At 38.1% G+C, this 20,805-nt stretch overlaps 1 protein-coding gene across 4 annotated transcripts in view; it reads right to left on the reverse strand.

Annotated features, from left to right (window-relative positions):
• Positions 1-1,678: 1,678 nt before the first annotated feature.
• Positions 1,679-20,805, reverse strand: part of ches1 (checkpoint suppressor 1) — a 79,474-nt gene continuing 60,347 nt past the window's right edge. For all 4 annotated transcript variants that reach the window (XM_051875034.1, XM_051875035.1, XM_051875033.1 and 1 more), the window contains 4 exons: positions 15,940-16,088; positions 13,335-13,393; positions 9,735-9,843; positions 1,679-8,258 (listed from right to left, as the gene is read on the reverse strand). In XM_051875034.1, coding sequence (XP_051730994.1) covers positions 7,760-8,258; positions 9,735-9,843; positions 13,335-13,393; positions 15,940-16,088 — 816 coding nt within the window. In that variant the 3' untranslated portion in view covers positions 1,679-7,759. The remainder of the gene's footprint in view (positions 8,259-9,734; positions 9,844-13,334; positions 13,394-15,939; positions 16,089-20,805) is intronic.

Below are 20,805 nucleotides of genomic sequence, written 5' to 3' on the forward strand. Positions count from 1 at the left end.
GAACTCCTTGTGAGACTTGAAGCTGGCTTCTGCTGATGAAACTGCAAACTATTCTTCAGTAAAATTTTCTTCAATTTCTTTTTTTTTTTTTAAACTCTGACTCCGGGTCTTTATTCAACAAATCTGGTCTTTTGGGTCCTTAACTGTAAAATTCCCCTATAGAACGCCGGCTCAGTATTGGCCGATGCTGTTCACGTGAGCAGCACGACGCATGCGTTTGATGCTGATGCAGGGGCCGGCCAATACTGAGCCGGTGTTCGGACGTAAACACGGAAGCGCTGCACTGCGTCAACTCCGTAAGAGTCTGACAGGGTAAAGAAGAAATTGTTGAATAAAGTCGTTATTTTTGTTTTGTTTTGGCCCACAAAAAGTATTCTCGTCGCTTCATAACATTAAGGTTGAACCACTGTAATCACATGAACTATTTTAACGATGTCTTCACTACTTTTCTGGACCTTGAATTTTTGGTGCACCGAAAAAAACAAAATAACGAATTATTTAGTGATGGCCGATTTCAAAACACTGCTTCATGAAGCTTCGGAGCATAATGAATCAGCGTGTCGAATCCGCAGTACAAAGCGCCAAAGTCACGTGATTTCAGCAGTTTGGCGGTTTGACACATGATCCGAATCATGATTCGACACGCTGATTCATAACGCTCCGAATCTTCCTGAAGCAGTGTTTTGAAATCGGCCATCACTAAATAAGTCGATATTTTGTTTTTTTTGGCGTAACAAAAATATTCTCGTCGCTTTATAATATTAATATTGAACCACTGTACTCACATGAACTGATTTAAATATGTTTTTAGTACCTTTATGGATCTTGAGAGAGGAAATGTCATTGCTCCCTATGTAGGCCTCACGGAGCCATCGGATTTAAACAAAAATATCTTAATTTGTGTTCCGAAGATCAACGAAGGTCTTACGGGTGTAAAACGGCACGAGGGTGAGTAATTAATGACAGAATTTTCATTTTTGGGTGAACTAACCCTTTAACATTAATATAATATAATTAAATTTTTTTATCCCTCTTTTTTTTTTAATACATTTTGGGTGTCATCTGTTTACATGAATTTCATCCACTCACTATTTGCATCATTTCTTTTGTGCTATGGAATTATTGGCCCATTTTTCTTAAGCAAGGAAAGAAATACACCTGTACTGTTTACTCATAAAGACTCAACACAAAGACTAATAAAATGTATCAAGCACAGATTGCCTACTTATGGCTCCTGGAGTTGCATAGCAACAGAAATGGCTCCAGTGAGCACAGGGAGCTGGTGGCTGCTGATTAAGCCTCTATTGCCTTTAATTATGAATAAAGCTCCAGTTGCATAAGCCATCATTGGGTCCCATTAGCCACACCCAACCTCAGTGTAATCAAGTCACCTTAAACGTAGGATAAATCCGTCAAGATTGCAGTTAAACCAGACAAAAATCACACAAGGCCAAATTTGTGCCTATCTTTGTGAGAACATTTGACACGCGTGTGTGTACACACACACAGGATAAGATGCAATGGTTTCTATACTGAGGTGATGATACATAAAATAATTTATAATATAATGTAATAAATATATAATCCCCAAATAGCTATACATAACTTTGAAGGGAATGGAGTACTCAAAGTCTGACAACAATTAGCCTACCACTGAAACTAAATAATTGAAAACAACTTGTCATTTAAAACTCTGATATTTTTATTATTGCAACTGGAAGACAATACATTACATAAACATTATTTTAAGTTTCAGGAGAAATATGTGGAAAAGTAACAACATGATGTGACATTTATTGTCATATAGACAATGTGATTATTTACATGTATTGATGAAATAGTTTGATATTGTTCTTTGGCAATATGATTGCACACCAAGGAAATAGACAGCTTTATACTCGTACAGCATTGGCATCTGTGTGTATTGAAAATAGACCTGGTCAAATACATATTCATCATGACTCCATTGTGCTCTAAAATCATATCAGACCACTAGTGACTTATGTAAGTACAAGGACAAAAACATATTTGGCAAAAACAAACAACATCAACAACATTGACAAAACCCTTATATTATTTCACATATAATTTCAGAGGCAGTGAGAGTTTTCCAATAAATAATTCATGCATATTTGTTTCCCCTTTTTGTCTTACATGGATTTGTATGAATCTTAGCTATTAAATCAGTTAAAAACAAATCGTGTTTTTTGGTACACACGCGCACACGCACACACACACACACACACACACACACACACACACAAAATGGCATATTATGGGACTGGCATAAATTTAAAGCAAAACCGTAGCAGCAGCTTATTGCCTAAATATGCAAATCAAATAAAGTAGGGCCATCCCGCCATACGTCTCTTATTTTACACTGTACTCACCCTTACAGTGCCGCTCCATCACTAGACCCCCTGCCGAAGACAAACAGTCCTATTTTACCATTTTAAAAAGTGCTGAAATATCGTGCTGGAGTACTTGAAAAGGACTGAAAATGGTATATCTGTGCTCCGCTCCCCCGGGAGACGCATAACATTCAGAAAGCGTTTCATACATAAAGCGGAATTGGAGTGTAAACATCGCGATAGATGCTGTGTAACAAATATATTGGTGCGTTCAAGTCCTCCTGGAAAGCTCGGATTTTACGGGTTGGGAAGTCGTGTTTATGACGTCGAGTACGTTCAAGCCACTTTCGTAGGAGCAAAATGACGGTGTACCTTCTCTAATGCTGCCTTCATGTGCTCTCTGAATTATCGTAAATACAAGTTTCCTAGGTAAAAACTGCACATGAACATCCTCCCACACAGCACGTGAAGGCAGGGTTAGTTCACCCAAAAATTAAAATTCTGTCATTTATTACTCACCCTCATGTCGTTCTAAACCTGTAAGACCTTTGTTCATCTTCAGAACACAAATTAAGATATTTTTGATAAAATTCGATGGCTCAGTGAGGCCTGCATTGACAATTTACACTTTCAAATGTCCAGAAAGCAACTAAAATCATATTTAAAGCAGTTCATGTGACTACAGTGGTTCAACATTAATGTTATGAAGCAACAAGAATACTTTCTGTGCGCCAAAAAACAAAATAATGACTTTATTCAACAATATCTAGTGATGGACGATTTCAAAACACCGCTTCATGAAGCTTCAAAGCTTTATGAATCTTTTGTTTTGAATCAGTAGTTCGGAGCATGCAAGTCACGTGATTTCAGTAAACGAGTTATGTCATAAGTGTTTCGAAATTTCAAGTTCACGTGACTTTGGCAGTTTGATACGCGCTCCGAACCACTGATTCGAAACAAAAGATTCATAAAGCTTTGAAGCTTCATGAAGCAGTGTTTTGAAATCGGCCATCACTAGATATTGTTGAATAAAGTCATAAAGTCGCACAAAAAGTATTCTTGTCGCTTCATAACATTAAGGTTGAACCACTGTAGTCACATGAACTGTTTTAAATATGTTTTTAGTAGCTTTCTGGGTGTTTGAAAGTGTTAATTAACTTGCTGTCAATGCAGGCCTCACTGAGCCATCGGATTTTATCAAAAAATATCTTAATTTGTGTCCTGAAGATGAACAAAGGTCTTACAGATGTGGAACGACATGAGGGCGAGTAATTAATGACAGATTTTTCATTTTTGGGTGAACTAACCCTTAACTACACAAAAATACAGCAAGGTTTTTAAACTCTACTACTAAAATGAAGAACAAAGACTTTGCATCAGGTGTGTTTTGCTTTTTTATGTTTTAATTATGAACCTACTGTGAACTTTATTATTACATATTATTAGGCTATATTGTTATATTACAATGCTATCATATTTTGTGCAGGCAGTTAGCTTATTTGGTTGTGAATAAATACGCCTGACAATGTCATTGCTATGTTTCTCACTGACACGCCCCCAATTTGTAAAGATGGGGGCTTTATGCTGCCTTCACGTGCTATAGGAATTTTAATAATTCCCCACTTTCTAAGTCGTGAATACGAGCTTATCGCATTCCAGTTTCGACATGAGAGGGTGTTCATGTGCAATACTTTAACCTAGGAAACTCGTATTTACGATAATTCCGTGAGGCAGCATAAATATATGCTGTTCATGCCATGTCGTAATTACCGCAGTCTTGAGATGACAACACGTGACATTCTATTCGGAGCTGTTCACATCCTCAGACTGGGAATTATGCTTTTCTATGTCAACACTATCAATGCCTAAATGTATGGAAGCTTGTTTCCGCCACTGAATAAAAAAAAAAAAGAAAAAAAAAAGTAATGGCGACTTTTTATCTCAAAACTCTGACTCTGAGGAAAAAAAAAGTCAGAATTGTGTCTCAAATATCTTTTAAATTGTTTTATTCTGTGGTGGAAACAAGCTTCCATATTAATGAATCTGCAGCAGTCAGGTGGTACAGTGGTCACGTGGTACAGGTAGGATTTTTTAGAAAATCTTACAAGATGTAATTACAAGATCTTTGAGGTCATGAACACTTTTTACAAGTTGAAATATCTTAATTACAGTAATTACAACATGGCGTGAATGCGCACATAATCCCCAGCTTCCCACTTGTACGACATTGTGGTGGCATTCATGTGCGCTCAACTCGTAAATACGATCTTTCCGACATGACTTGAACGCACCATATGTATGATGTTGATGGATGACGACCCAAGCAGCCAGTGAACCACCACCACAGGACGCCCTCACACACCTGGACATTCAGTTTCACAGATGGAGTTCAAGTTCATGAGGGATGGAACCAAAGATGGGTACTTTAAAACAAAATACAAAGGAAACAGACAAGCCATGGTCGATCGCGAAGTATCGCGCTAATAAGGGATTATCCTAAAGCCAATACTAATTCCTTGTCAAACTATTTCAGTACAATTTATGATATCAACGCTGCAGGTTGCACAATGCAAATGACTTTAACGGAGTATCGAACCATTACAAAAGAACAGAACAGACATCCAAGCACAACCTTAAAGGGTGTACAGAGTGATAGGTCATCCAACACTGATTATTAACAACATCTGAACACTTACATCAATGAATTGAAAAAGGACCACCAAACCGAGGACCACGAAAAAGGCAAAATCAGTTTCACCTGATATTCAATACAAGGCAGATCTGTTCATTAATGGGTTTTCATGAAGTCCCTTCCTTTGGAAGAGTTGTCTGCCGCAGAAGAGAAATACGATTAAAAAAGAAAAAGAAAAGAAAGAAACCTACGCTTTAAGAGACGCCGCTCTCTGTTTTCTCGTAAGAAAATAAGCCATGCCTCATGCTAAATATCTATCTTACATGATCTTTCATTTAGAAAAGAAAATACTTCTTTCTTATGTACAAGCACCCATGCAATATAACTGAAAAACAGGCAAAAACTGCCTTTTGTGGAAAAAAAGGGAATATCTTTTTACAGTGTTATCCTGACAGGACAAATTGCTTGGATTGTGATGAAGATTTTTTAAAAAGAAAGAAGAATTTAAAAAAAAAACACCAACATTTTGGCAACATAATAGGCATTTCTGACACATTGCTTCATAGAAAGATTAGTTTTCGTGTGCTTCAAATAAGAACTAACACCAGAAATGTTTTGAACACCAGGCATCTAGAGAGAATTGGCATATTGCATTTGACCTTTACATTTGTTATCCACTGGACACAGGCCATTTTACACAAAACATTTTCTGCTTAATAAATAAATGGATCAATGACATAAGAGTGTCCACCATAAAGAATGGGAAAAATCTACTTTAAAACATGTGCTAAGTAGAAATGTACTTTTTGTATTTGTGTACAACATTTTCAAGAAAAGTAAATTTAACAACTTTAAAATGTCATGTGGTGTAACCATCAATTAAACTTTAATAAAAAAAAAAAAAAAAAAAAAATATATATATATATATATATATATATATATATATTTTTTTTTTTTTACTTTTTCAAATATTATTTAGCAGTTGTCTCAAAATATTTTATATTATTTGAATTTAAAGCTGCAGTCCATAAGTTTTCCCTCTTTGTCGCCATCTCTGTTTGAAACCTGCAATTGCAGTTATTTGCGGAATTATCATCTTTACTTGGGTTGTGTGAATTAATCTAATTTTTGCTGTCAGTCACCACATCGGTGTAGATACTGCACTTCGGAATCACAGACTCTACATCTTGGAAGTATGACCAAAATAAAAATTTTCACCGGAAAATGTCATCTGAACAAATAAGTAACATGTCTGCCACTTTTGTTCTGACTGACTGAGGAAAAAAAAAAAAACACTTTTTCCAGTTGTCACTGATGATCGTCATTTCGACCTTTCTGGATTACAATCCGCCATCAAAATGATAAGTTTAAATATTCCAGCTGCTGTGAGAAAAGGCTATAAATGATCGGCCCTCTCACATGTGGTTTAGCCTACTAGCTGGGACTCGTTCTTTGTAAACAGACGTGACGCAATGGCGCAAAGACAAATGGTTGCATGCTCGAATTTCCCGCGGAAACCTACCAGTACCATCCAAATTATAAAACATTATTACAGGCTTACCGTTGTGAATCAGATTAAGGTAAGGAGATAGTTTTGAACACTGGCTGGTTATGTACTTGCTCAAAAATTGATTTTGGATCATTTTTAACCAAAAAAGAAAAGTTACAGACTGCAGCTTTAATTCATTTTTCTACTTTTTCATATTTCTAAGAAATAATAAGACAATAATAAAAACAAAAAGATAATGCCATACTACTTTACAGTGTTGGGGGCAACGGATTACAAGTAACATGGGTTACGTAATCAGATTACTTACAAAATATCTGAGTTACTTTTTCAAATAAGTAACACAAGTTACTTTGCATTTCCTTCAGCCTAAGGCTTAGTCATTTCACTTTTGGTGTAAAATGGCCTTTACTTTTGCCAAAAATAGAACTTTTGGGGTGTTTTGTTATTAAAAAACAAACAAGAAAGCCCAGGTGAGAAAAAGTATCACGAAAGTAATGGATTACTTTTCATTAAAAGTAACACAATTAGTTACTTTTTTAGGGAGTAACACAATCTTGTAATGCATTACTTTTAAAATTAACTTTCCCCAACACTGCTACTTTTAATGATCGCACTGAAATTTTTGATGACCTAAAAATGAATTTTGAAATAAAAAAATGCAAGTCGAGAACTGCATTTTTAATGTATTTTTGAGTTAATCAATAGATGTGGACCAAGAAAAATGAGCATCATGTCATTGACCCAAATATTCATCTGATGGTTTTTGCAATATAGGTCGGTATCACTACTTTTTGAAACTATTACTGGTCTTACTAAGTGTGCATGGATTAGCTGCACTTTCATCAACAGGTATCATCTTTGGCACACTTGAGAGCAGCATAGAAAATCTCTCCGTTCAACTTTCTGATGTGAACTAGAAGGATTGCTACAACAGAATTAATTCTTTTAACTTGTTCCGTAGGCTTGATGAATTCAAAAACAAACATTAAAACAGTTTTCACTCAAATGACCCAATTTTTACTATGGCTTTTTTCCCTCTTCGCACACACACACACACACGCACGCACGCTCACACACTCGCACGCACGCACGCACACACACACACACAAAAAAAAAAAACATGAACATGAGATTCTTTCACCCGGGAAATCAAATTTAACAAGGGACAACAGTGATTTTATTGATATTGCAACAACTGACTAGAATTCACCTGATATCCTGGAACAGAAGTATTTAGATCTGTGTTAACGGGATTTCCGTTCATTGCTAATCACTGGCTTCCTCTTTCAGCTCCTTCTGAACTTTACACATACGCTGAGCGTTCTTATTCAAACCGGTGCGCACGCCAGCCAGGTGAAGCAACGACCCCGCCGCCTCCTTCATCTCCTCATCTTCCTCCTCTTTTACCAGGAGATTTTCCGCCCTCCTCTTCTTCAGGGGAAGTGTGTCACCAGGGGTCCGTAGGTGACCTTTGGTCCACAGCAGTCTTCTGCGCTGGAGCAGCTGGGGAAGAGGTGGCGAAGCGTCCAGCGGAAAGTCTTTTTGCTCCTCCTTGACCTCAGTGACCGTCGCCTCCTGACCGTGGCTGTAGACAGAGAGGGAACCCTGAGTGGAGCAGGAGGAGAGGGAGGAAGAAATGTCCCCCTTTGTACTTGGAGACTGGGAGCTGCTGTACGTGTGGTCCTCCTGTTGATCATCGCTGGGTGGAGGAGAGTCACTGCACAGACTGTTTTTACCCCGTGTCAGATAGTCGCCCAGGGCTGATCTGTTAAGACAGACAGAGGGAGGCAAATCTTTATCAAACAGATGCCATTAACAAAATGACAGTGTATTCAAGGTATATACACATGTTGTGTTATGGCTGATAACTAGGGTTTGACCTTAACATCTGCCAAATGTGGGCGGATTTCAGCAGTGGCGTGTAACGCAGTCACTCCCACTAGCCACTTTGGAGGGTTGAATTTTAGATATAATACATTTTTCAATTGTAATCTTTTAAAAAGGCATCTGAAATAATAAACTAAGTACAATTTAGTGTTGTCAAAAATATAATAAACCCTTACGATACTCATTTTCCGCAGAATAGATACACAATACCAGGTGCTCTTTCTCTCTCTCATCTCTCCGACCGCAAGTTGACACACAAACCCGCCTCCCCTCACTCACTTGTTTCATTTGCTCCAGATGAATATTGTTGGTTACAGGGCTTGAATTTAGGTGTGGGATTGCACGTATTGCACATAATTTTACTCATTCCCGCAGATTTTGTGCTCACACCCAAAGGGCGCGCACATAAAGCTGCCTCTCAGTACTAAATTGAGTTCTTTTTTGCTGCTTATTGTGCTTAAACAGTCAAATACACACAAAATAATGTCAAAATGCCGATCTTGGTGAGTACTCATGTAAACACAGTCAGTTATGTTTTAAATGAACAAACAGTTGAGAAAGGTCGGTAAAGGTCCACGAGCCAGGACTCGAACACGGTTGCCTTAGGCGCAACAATGCTATATGGAAAGGTCTGTTTTAAAGATCAAAATTCACGACAAATAAAGTTATTGTGTCCCAATTGAAAGATTCGATTCTGAACTGCCTGAAACGAGTCGTCAGCAATTCCATTCTCACTTGCTGTTACATACCAATGCCAGCCTACTGTCTTCATTGGCTGCCCGCAAACTATGTCTACTTTCACCCTCAAATACTGTAGCTGTTGCTGAGGACTGAAAGAGTTTGGTTTGTGTTGTCGACATGTCAAAAAGACGATGTTTTCTGCGCTGCAAAAGCAAATCCACTTTGCATGCACTTCCAAATTACCAGGACTTGTGCTGGAATTAATACAGAAAAACCAATGCCATCATTCGTATAACTGTATCAAGCACAGAGGAAGCCTCCAGAGCTAAAATTCAGATATTGTAACAGGCGTTTGGTTTCCGACACGTGGTGTGAGTGGTAGACCAATCACAGCAGACTGGGCCGTCTGACCGATCAGAGCGGAGCAGGCTCTCAGAAAGGAGGGGTTTAGAGAGACTGACTCTTTGAACAAACCGTTTTCAGAATCTTTTGAGAAATTAGGTGATGTGCAATGTATATTAAAAGAAAATTAAGTGTTTTTGACCTTGAATGCATGTAAACTTATTGTTGGATACCACCATAACAAAATCAGGAACCTTTAAAATAGCATAATAGCACTTTAACAAAAACTATTTTCATTTAACAACACTGAGAAGGAGAGAAGGATACTAACCTCACGGCTGTGGTCCTCTTGCTCACAGGACTCAAAGGAAGGGGTCTGATAACTGGAAAGAGCCCCTGAGCGGCAACACGTGAGCTATGCTGTATCACTCTCTGTGGAACTGTGAAACAACAAACCGCCAATTACAACTCATGGCATAAAATACACAAACAACATATATTGGACTGGACTACACTGCTGTGATTCCAGAAGTTTCAAGAACTGAAATTACCAGTAGTTTGTGCCATGGTGGATTTTTACAGGGTTTTTTTTTCTTCTTTTTTAAATATTTTTTTCTTCTCACAAATAGCATTTTCTACCTAATAATATATTTTAGAGCTTGACATAACTAGACAAATGTATATTATATTATATAAATTTCCATGACATATTAATATCTTTATATCTTTTCCAATCTATCCAGGTTTTGGATAAATGGGGTAATTTTCAATAAAAACCCTGACCCTGGCAACTTGGTTCATAAATAGAACAAAATAAACACTAAATAAAATGAGAAATATGTCAGTTAACCTCTTGATTTGTAGCTTTTTTTTATTATTATTATTATTTTTTATAGCTTATTTCAAATAATTTTAAGCTATCTTGCGGCCCCCTTGGTTGAGAACCACTGCCCTAAAACATCTGAAGAACATCACCCTTACAAGAAAAGTTCACCCAAAAATGAAAATCCCATCATGTGTTCCTCAAACAAAGCTATTGTATGGCTTCAGAAGACTTGAAGTATAGTGTATGAGTCTTATGAATTACTTTTTTTTTTTTTTGCATGGAAAAGAGCAGTGTGAACATTGTGCTAAACATCTCATGAAAGAAAGTAATTCAGGTTTGGAATGACATGAGGGTAAGCTGAACAATAGAACGATCTGACAACTGTGAGGAACACATTATAAACCATATGACCATGAATATTAATTAGGTGATGCGATGTTTGCTCAACTGATTTGTTGAAAGGTCAATAATAGTGTTGACGCTACCGGTTTTGCAGCAGGCAAAAACATGGAAAGTGATTCTCCAGTTAATCACCTGAGGGCAAGTAAACGACTGGGTCAACTATTGCTTAAAGGATTAGTTCACTTCATGATTAAAATTTCCCTGATAATTTACTCACCCCCATGTCATCCAAGAGGTTTATGTCTTTCTTTCTTCAGTCGAAAAGGGCTCTACATGATCCCAGACGAGGAATAAGGGTCTTATCTAGCAAAACGATTGGTCATTTTCTATAAAAAAAATAAATAAATAAATAAATAAATATATATATATATATATACACACAAACACACACTTTTTAACCACAAATGCTCGTCTTCCACTGCTCTGCGATGCGCCGCACATTACATAATCACGTTGGAAAGGTCACGTGTGACATAGGCCAAAGTACCGATCCAGTGTCTACAAAGCAAACGTTTAAAGACGAAGTCAAACGCCCTTCACAAAAAAAGGTAAAACAACAATGTCGGATGATTTTGAAGTTGGAGGAGAAAATTAGATGGAGTTTTTCGCCCTACCTCGGTATTTCCGCCTACATCACGCGTGACCTTTCCAACTTGATTACATAATGCGAGCATTTGTGTTTAAAAAGTATATACTTAAAAAGTATATACATTTTTATTATTTTTTAGAAAATGACAGATCGTTTCACTAGATAAGACCCTTATTCCTCGTCTGGGATCATGTAGCGCCCTTTGAAGCTGCATTGAAACTGAAATTTGGACCTTCAACCCATCTGAAGTCCACTATATGGAGAAAAATCCTCGAACGTTTTTCTCAAAAACCTTAATTTCTTTACGACTGAAGAAAGAAAGACAAACATTTTGGATGACATGGGGGTGAGTAAATTATCAGGACATTTTAATCATGACGTGAACTAATCCATTAAAGGGACAAGCCAAAAGGACACTAGACAGTCTTCACAGGTGTCCAGCCACTCACAAACTCTAAGCACTATGACATTGGCTAGTAGCAAGCTTAAGTGAAGCGGCCTTGAGCTAAGGCTGTCCAGTCCAGCGCTTGACACACATACACACACTGAGCTCTTTGCTTTTATGTAGACAGCCATCAAGACGTTCACATCACTCAAATGCCAATAGCCTTGTTCAGACACTTTTCACAGGCAGCTCTGCACCCATTATTCCATTATCAAGAGCAGACGAGAAGGAGAGAGGAGCCACTACAGACAGATAATGTATCCATTTCCTTCCATTTAGCTGCTCGCGGTGGAGTGGAAAGAGAGCACCCTGATTGGAATCGAATGGACATTTAAACGGCAGGGACACCAACAGGGAGTGAAAGAGAGAAACAGATGGACTGAAAGAGAGAGATGAAGGAACAGTTGTGGGAAATGAGAGAATCAGTGGCAAAAAAAAAGAATGATTCCCAAGACATTACAAAGGTAATCTGTAGGCGCAAAGCAGCTATTTGTGTGATAAAAAGGGCTTTTTTATAAATCAAAATCAAGGGGCTTTTGCAAGGCACTTTTAAAGCTTGCATGACATCCCTTGGCAAGCACAGTTTTTTTTTTTCCTGTTTTGATATATTTCTTTGGGTGGGACATAAAGGACTTGATATATATATATATATATATATATATATATATATATATATATTTATTAGACATTTCTACATCAAGTTAATGCTGTCCTGATCAAAGAATCTAATTGTAAAAAAAAAAAAAAAAAAAAGTATGAAAGTTTACTCAAAAATATTAAGCAGCAAAACAGTTTTCAACAATGATAATCATAAATGTTTCTTGAGCAGCAAATCAGCATATTAAAATGATTTCAGAGGTATTCAATTAAAGTACCAAGAGGTCCGGTCTCTATATTTTCTTCCCAGTGGAGGTTCAGACAATACTTTTTTGGAACAGTTATACATTTCCATTGGGGCAGCCGTAGTACTTTGTAAAAGAAAAAAATCTTAAACACTCAAAATAGTCATCAAAGATGAGAATCTTGGGCCCCGAAAGTCAAAGCAGTGATGTCTAAGAATTTTTACCAAAAAAGTAATATGGATGGATATGAATATAAAAGGTTAGATCAGATTATGATGACGAAATTCACATCATGAGCACTTTACGCTGACCCTCGCGTAAAAAGTGAAGTATACTTTGGGCTTTTGTCGGGAGAAAGCAACGCGCATGGAGCGGAAAGAGCTTGAATGAAGCGTGTTTGGCTCTAGATGAAAATATTAGAGGATGTAGCGGCAAAAGATCATTACAGTAAACGACCCTGAGCGCTTGTGGTGTGAACCGCTCCTTTGTTTTGACGCGCTGCTCACTTTAATCTGTAAAAATGGTCCTGCGGTCCAGATGGAACTAAGCCGAGAACCAGACCATGGTCCACCATTTGAATACCACTGCTTTAGTGTTAGCTGACATGTAGTTGCAAAGCTACTTATAGGTAGCAGAATGTCTAAAGTAGACCATCGAAATAAAGTGTTACCAAAAAAATCTTACTGACTCCAAACTTGTCAACAGTAATGTATCTGTTTATCTGCTCAGGCTATAGATGGGTTAAAATTAAAAGCAACAAAACTCCAATTTTGATATAATGGAGTCTTTAAGAAAGAAAAGAAGAACTGACAAAAAAGGGATTTTACCTTGTAAGAGCACTCCTCCATTTTTTCTGAAGAGTGGACTTCCTGGCCATAGTGGAGGACTAAGGGATATAAACACAGAGCAAGAATGCTAGAGAGAGAAAATCACAGAGTGATAAAATCAAATAATGGGAGGAAAAAAAAACTTGTATTATGAACTTCCAAAATCCTAGTCAAAGACAGATAAAGGCAGAGGAAAGGAAACTCTAGAGAATTAGAATCATGGTGTGGAATGCAAACTGGAGACTGAGAGGTAGTGCAGGAGTCTAATTGAACTAGTACAGACATCCTGGCGAGGCTTGGAAATCCAATTATTTATCATGATTACTTGTTATAGACAGTGTAAAGCAATGTATCTAAATGGCTTCTATTTTCAATAACAGTCGATCTCATCCCTTCACTTAGATTGACTCACTCCTTTAGTCTTGAAACGGGATCATCAAACTCACCATAGGCATCACTTTTTAAAGTCATAGAGACAGTAGGGGGTGTTGGGGTTCACAGATGAGACGTTTAACATCACATTTATCTAATCTCATTAGGTTACACTTTAGTTTAGGGTCCAATTCTCACTTTTAACTAGTTGCTTATTAGCATGATTACTACTAGGATATGGCTGTTTATTAGTATTTATAAAGCACATATTATTCTGCATGGCCATATTCCACATCTAATCCTACCCAATACCTAAACTTAACAACCTTAATAACTATTAATAAGCAGTAATTAGTTTATTGAGGCAAAAGTCATAGTTAACAGTTAGTTAATAGTGAGAATTAGACCCTAATCTAAAGTGCGACGTCTCATGAATATTATTTTGTTTACAATTTAACATAACATTTTGTCTGTATATATGTGTGTGTATATATATATATATATATATATATATATATATATAATGTATGTGTGTGTGTATATATATATATATATGTATGTATGTGTGTGTGTGTATATATATATATGTTTGTGTGTATATATATATATACACACACACACATATATATATATATATATATATATATACACACATATATATACACATATACACACACGCATGCACGCACACACGTGCACACTTTTATCCGATTAATCGATTTGACAGCACTAATATTTATAAAATAATTATGAATTGGTCTAGTGGTAACATATTTGCTTTGAGTATGAGCAGTTCGAATTGCATAATAATTGCATTAGTATGCCAGTGGATTGATAAAAGAAACCGATATCAATCAAGTACCAATCACAACAGCTATACAGTTAAAAAACTGAATAAATTCAGTAAAGTATTGCCACTCATTACAATACACAAAGTCGACATAAAATGGAAATTCTATTTTATAAATGTATGACATAGATCTTATTGTGATTGATTCTCAATAATGCACTTCATTTTTATTTATTTATTAATTTTGACCTTGTAATTTTTAATCAAAATGTCATGACTCAATATTCTGGTGAAACGTCAGAATTCTCTCTGTTACATCGTGGCTTTTAATGAAAACAACCATCTAAACTAGCTTGGACCATCTAAAGACCACATAAAAATCATATGAAACTGTTTTAGCTGGGATTTCCAACAGGTAATGAATTTGGAGTATCAGATTTGATCATGGTTCACTTGTTTGGCTCTTCAACTGATAAAAAAAAAGCCACTTATTCAAAATGAAAGACAAAAAAAGCTTTCTTTTTTTTTTGTAAACAGAAAAAAACTGTATAATTGACTGTACAACTGTTTACACAGTAATTGACTTTCCCAATTTCCCAAACGAGACTTAGAGACCACAAACTACTGACAGCAGCCCCCTCATCCCACAAGAGGAAGTGGGAAAAAAAAAAAAAAAATCAAGGAAAAACCAAGAAAACAGGTGTTTTACATTTACTGTTGCTATGGAGTTTAGTGTTGCTAAGCCTATAATGTATTTCTTAGCTCTAACTGTCTGTCCTATCTATGTTTTTTCTTCTTTTGTCAGACAAATAGCTTTGTGCTTATATTCCACCTGCCTCATACATATGTTGCCATGGAGGTGCTCTGGTCGTCACAGCAACAGCAGAGGAGAAGAAACGACTCAGGAAGGGCAAGCGTGTGCCGTTTCTTTACATCCCACAGATTCCCCAGAGGACCATGTCCAGTTGCTGACAAAGAGTTCAGGAATGAGTGAGGAACTGACCCAAAACCCTCAGACACTGAATCAATGTGTTCTTCACAGGAAGGTCATACGAGAGGCCACCAAATAAAGGTGTATATATGAGCTTCCTTCTGTCCTCCTTTCTCTTTCTTGAAGTGTAAGAGAAGATTTGTTTTAATTCAAGACTATTTTACTCTCAAGGTTATTTATACCGTGGTAAGGTCAACATCCTCTCAGTCACATTTTGTTATTCCACACTGAGAGGTTTTTGTGCCCAAGCTCTTTCTTTCGAGATGGAAAAGTCTGGACTAGGATTTTCAGGGCCACACAAAATGGAAAGTGTGAATGGAAGTACCAGAAGAAAAAGAGGGAAACAGCAATAACTGGTAGTTGCAGAGGAAAAGAACAGAAAGGAAAAAGAAAAAGAAATGGACGGCCAAAAAAAAAAGAAAAGAAAACTGAGTGAGAAATTGAGGCGTTACCTGTGGTATTGCTGAGGAGAGGCAGATGGGGAGGTAGAAGGTTTTGGAAGCCGAGGGGAATACGGATGATATGGAGTCTTCTTCAGCGCCTGAATCAGATTGTGTCTGTAGTCAGGATCAATAGACCAGAGAGAACCCTTTCCTATGCTCTAAAATACAAAAAAACACAAATTACGGTCATGTTACACAGTATCGTTATTAAGATTAAGAATATTCAGAGGTACTGTACAGCAGGGAGCCTACATCAAACATCACCAGGCAAGCCCTGACCTGGAATCTTCAAGGAAAAAGGAAAAAAGCAAGGCCAAGAAGCACTTGGCACCGCGATCTTGAAGCGGATTGCAAAAAGATGGGTTACACCTGGAATGAGGTCGAGAGGAAAGCCCAAGACAGAGATGTCTGGCGAGCCCTGGTTGACAGCCCATACCCCAAAATGGGGGAAAAGGCAAAGTAAATAGTAGTACTGCACAGCAGGGGTGGACAGCTCTGGCATTTGAGAACATACTTTCCAGCAGAGTTTAGCTCCAATCCTAATCAAACACACCTGAACAAGCTAATAAAGAGCTTCAGGATTACTGGAAACCTACAGGCAGGTGAGTTTGATCGAAGTTGAAGATAAATTCTGCAAGAGAGTGGACCTCGAGGGCCAAAGTTGCCCAGCCCTGCTCTACAGGAACATAATTTAAATTGGGGGCTCTTACAGGATAGGAAACTGGGACCTCACGGAGCCCAAGAAAGAATCATACCTCTAATGACCTGTCCACACAAACATGGGTATTTTCAAAACCGCAGCTTTTTCTATGCGGTTTGGCCGTTCTTACACACTCAAACGCAGCATCCAGTCACTGAAACCAAACTTTTTTGAAAACTCCTGTCAGAGTGGAGATTTTCAAAAACTCCGGTTACAGTGTTGTCGTGTTGATGGTGAAACCGACGTTGGAACCGGAATCGGTAATAACCTTTTTTTCCAGGCTTCAGATTGGCCAACATGGCTTTATGGTTAGGGTTATATCGCCACCTGTTGGTTTGGCATGCTCTTGACAGCGCTTCATCGTTTGTTTTTGCGTTTTCATGTGGACGCGATTTTTTTAGGAAAAACTCTGTTTATAAAAAATACCCGTGTACGTGTGGACTAGGCCTAAACCAGGCGTAGCCAAACCTACTCTTGGAGGGCTACCGTCTTGCATAATTTGGCTCCAACTCTAATCAAACATACCTGAACCAGCTAATCAAAATATTCAGGATTACCTGAAATAGCCTGGGGTGTTTCTCCCAAAAGCATCGTTAGCCAACTATAGTCGCAAGTTCCGTCATTGCCAACATTGTTGAACGATTTGGCATTTCACGAAAGCATAGTTCAAGCAAACATTCGCAAACAGTGTCGAAAATTTAAAGGGATAGTTCACCCAAAAATGAAAATTCTGTCATTAATTACTCACCCACATGTCGTTCCAAACCCATAAGACTTTCGTTCATCTTCAGAACACAAATTAAGATCTTTTAGATGAAATCTGAGAGCTTTCTGTCCCTCCATTGACAGCTACATAACTACCACTTTGATGCTTCAAAAAGTTCATCAAGAGACCATAAAACTAATCCACATGAATTGAATTTAGGATTTTATTCACATAAAAACATTAATCAAGTCACACATCAGTTGTGGTAAACAGAAGCTCAAGCATGTTTGCTTGACGTGTGAGAACCAATGAGGTTCATTCTCGTGTTACGCAGTAGGGCTGGGACAATACATCGAATCTCGATTCGCGATTCGAAGAATCTGGAGCGATTCTGATAGTTTTCCGACGTATCGCGATTCTCTCTCGAATCAATTCTGAGCTTAGTTTTTAAACAGCAGATGGCACTACTATACGTGCTTTAGAAACACTCGTACACTGCCTGCTTCCAGTTCCTTTACACACACCGCTTAAACTTAAAATAATCATTCAAAAAGTTTGAAGCGAATTACAAATCTCGCATCGTAAAAGCATTCTGAGCTGAGGTGCAAGTATATTTAACCACTTACATGATTCAGCCGAACGCACGAGCGCTGTCCAGCAGTCTTCTTCATGAGCATTTGAGAGTGTGCGGTTAAAAACTAGCCTAGAGCGCCATCTGCTGTTAAAACTATGCTCAGAATTGATTAGAGAGAGAAAATATCAGGATCGATCCAGATTCATTGTATTGATCGAGAATCGACGTATCGTCCCAGGCTTGTTACGCAGCACGTTTGAGCTTCAGCAAGAGATTTGTTCTCGCGCATCAAGCAGGTTCAGTTGAGCTTCTGTTTATGTTCGCTGATCAATGTTTATATGTGAATAAAAGCCTAAATTAAATCTGTTCATCAGATAAAGCAATCGAGTCTATTTAGAAAATTTGGACTAAACCGCTCTATTCATATGGATTCGTTTTACAATCTCTTTATGAATTTTTAAAGCATCAAAGTGTCAGTTGCATAGCCATCTATGGAGGGATAGAAATCTCTCAGATTTCATCAAAAAGATCTTCATTTGTGCTCCGCAGATGAACGAAAGTCTTACGGGTTTTGAACCCCTGGATGGCGAGTGTCTCGCCGAATTTAGCTCAAACCCCAATCAAATTTCCCAAGGTGGGTACAGACAGGTGGATTAAACTGGAATTGGTACTAAAGTCTGCAGGACACTGGCCTTCCAGAACTAGAGTTGAAGAGCCCAAACCCAGACTTAAATTAGCACTCAGATTAGCCCGATTCACGATACACATTTGCAAAGTACTGAGGAAACTGAACAGCAGGGTGGAGGATTAGACCTTGCACTCGAGACCCTCGCTGTCTAGTGAACATAGAGGCACCTTTAAAACTGCCTCAACAGGCAACACTGGCATGTATTTTTAGATCAAAGAAGCCATTCTCCACCTAATTAAGCTGTCTGCCCTCCATCAGGGGCTTCCAGAGCCACATTTCACTTTACCAAAAAACACAACTCACACAAGCCATGAAATTCAACCCGTGTGCCTTTGATCTCGGCTCTCGTATTAAGCACAAAAATAAGTGAGACGGGATGATGAAAGCGCTCTGATATTATCGTAGTTACAGAACAGTCGCTATTGCAATGATCATCAGTGTTTACTGACACACCACTCACAGCAATTAGGGGAAAGGTTTGATTAAACAGGCCGACAAGCTAGCAATTGCCAAACGGTTGGGGGAAGCAACTTTATTTCACATTTCTGTGTGTGTATTGGTGTTTTTCACACTACTCGAGGAGCCATTGGCCCAGCCTGCCGTTTCCACCCGGGGGTTCAGGGTAATTCAAATACACTCCCCATGACTTCATTCATAACTTCCCCCACCAGTCTGCCCTCAATTAGCTGTCAACACGCCTGCAAAACAACATCACAGACTGACGTACATCATTCACCAGCTCCGGCACGGCATCCGGGTATGGCTCCAGCTCACCTGCCTGCCAGAACCGCATGACCCCTCTCTACAGGAGATAGAGGAGGAGCAGACAAGCACCTGTGGTTTCACTGGTCTCCAAGGCAACAAGTAGAAGAGAGGAATGTTGGTTGTCTGGTTGGAAGGTTTGGCAGGAGTATCTCAGTCTACATGGAGACAATGATGGCGTTTTAAAACCAGCCTAGACCAATGTGCTAATCTTTCCCAACCGTGGTAAATGAGGAAAGCAGATTTCTGCCACAGACTCTACGCTGAGAGAGCCAGAATACATGATTGCCTATGTTTAAAGGAGAAGGTTTCTACTTATGGCTTATAAAGTATACACATATATTCATAAAATGTTAAAGAGGTCATATCATGGAAAACTGGATTTTCCGCTCAGACCGTTTTTGGAAACTAAGCTGCAATAATGGCTTATTCAAAAATCTTCATGGTTCCAGTGGCAAACTCATTACCATATGACATCCCACATATCATATTAACACTTAGTGTTTAGCAACTTGGTTGACATTGATTAAAACTTATATGAAGTACACCTGAGTTTAGCCCAAGGGGTCAAGGTTTATTTGGTTGGAATTAGGGATGCACCGATACCATTTTTTTAGGACCGAGTACGAGTACCGATATTTTTTTTTTCTGGTACTCGCCAATACTGATACTGATGCCTATACATTTATTAATTCCTCTTTTTTTTTTTTTTTTTTTCAAGCACAGTGAGACTAATGAATGTAGAAATAGACTAATGAAAAAAGTAATACATTTTTATGTGCTTGTCACAAACTTAAAGAACAAAAATTTTACAATGTCCAATAACCTTCAAAGGGCATAATTACCAATATATATAATTGTTGCTATATAAAAAGAAAATTACAAACAATACAACACATACTATAGAGATACAAATTAAATAAACTTGTTTTTCAGATACAGTAGGTTTATTTACCAGGTATACATTTATTTAACACCTTTTGTTGTTTTATTAACATTAATGACAAATATTTAATTAGGCTACGGTCCCTTTAAGACCGAATCCATGGATACTTACACATATCCTGTTTTCACCCAAATGTTAACGTCCACTTAAGCCATAAACGACTGTATTTACGTGAGATACTCCACAAGATGGACATTTTGACAACTATGTGTGCATCTGACCATTCAGGCGCTAGGAGAACTGATCGCGCGCTGTCTGAGAGAATGGGGATCGCGCGCAAGAAAGAGAGAGAGCGCGCGCTTCTGGTCTGGTCTGGTCTGGCCTGGCCTATCCCGCCTTCACTAATTGATAACGAATTGTGACTGAAAGCATGCAGTTCGCAATGTGTGGGTTGTCATCATTAATTTTGAAGTATTTACACACCCCTGAGGCTGACATTGTTTCTGCTGCTGCCGCCGGTGTATCTGTGCACGGAAAATTTTGTCAGTTACGTCACGTG

This window comes from Ctenopharyngodon idella, chromosome 20 (assembly GCF_019924925.1).
Source record: "Ctenopharyngodon idella isolate HZGC_01 chromosome 20, HZGC01, whole genome shotgun sequence".
Lineage (NCBI taxonomy): Eukaryota > Metazoa > Chordata > Actinopteri > Cypriniformes > Xenocyprididae > Ctenopharyngodon > Ctenopharyngodon idella.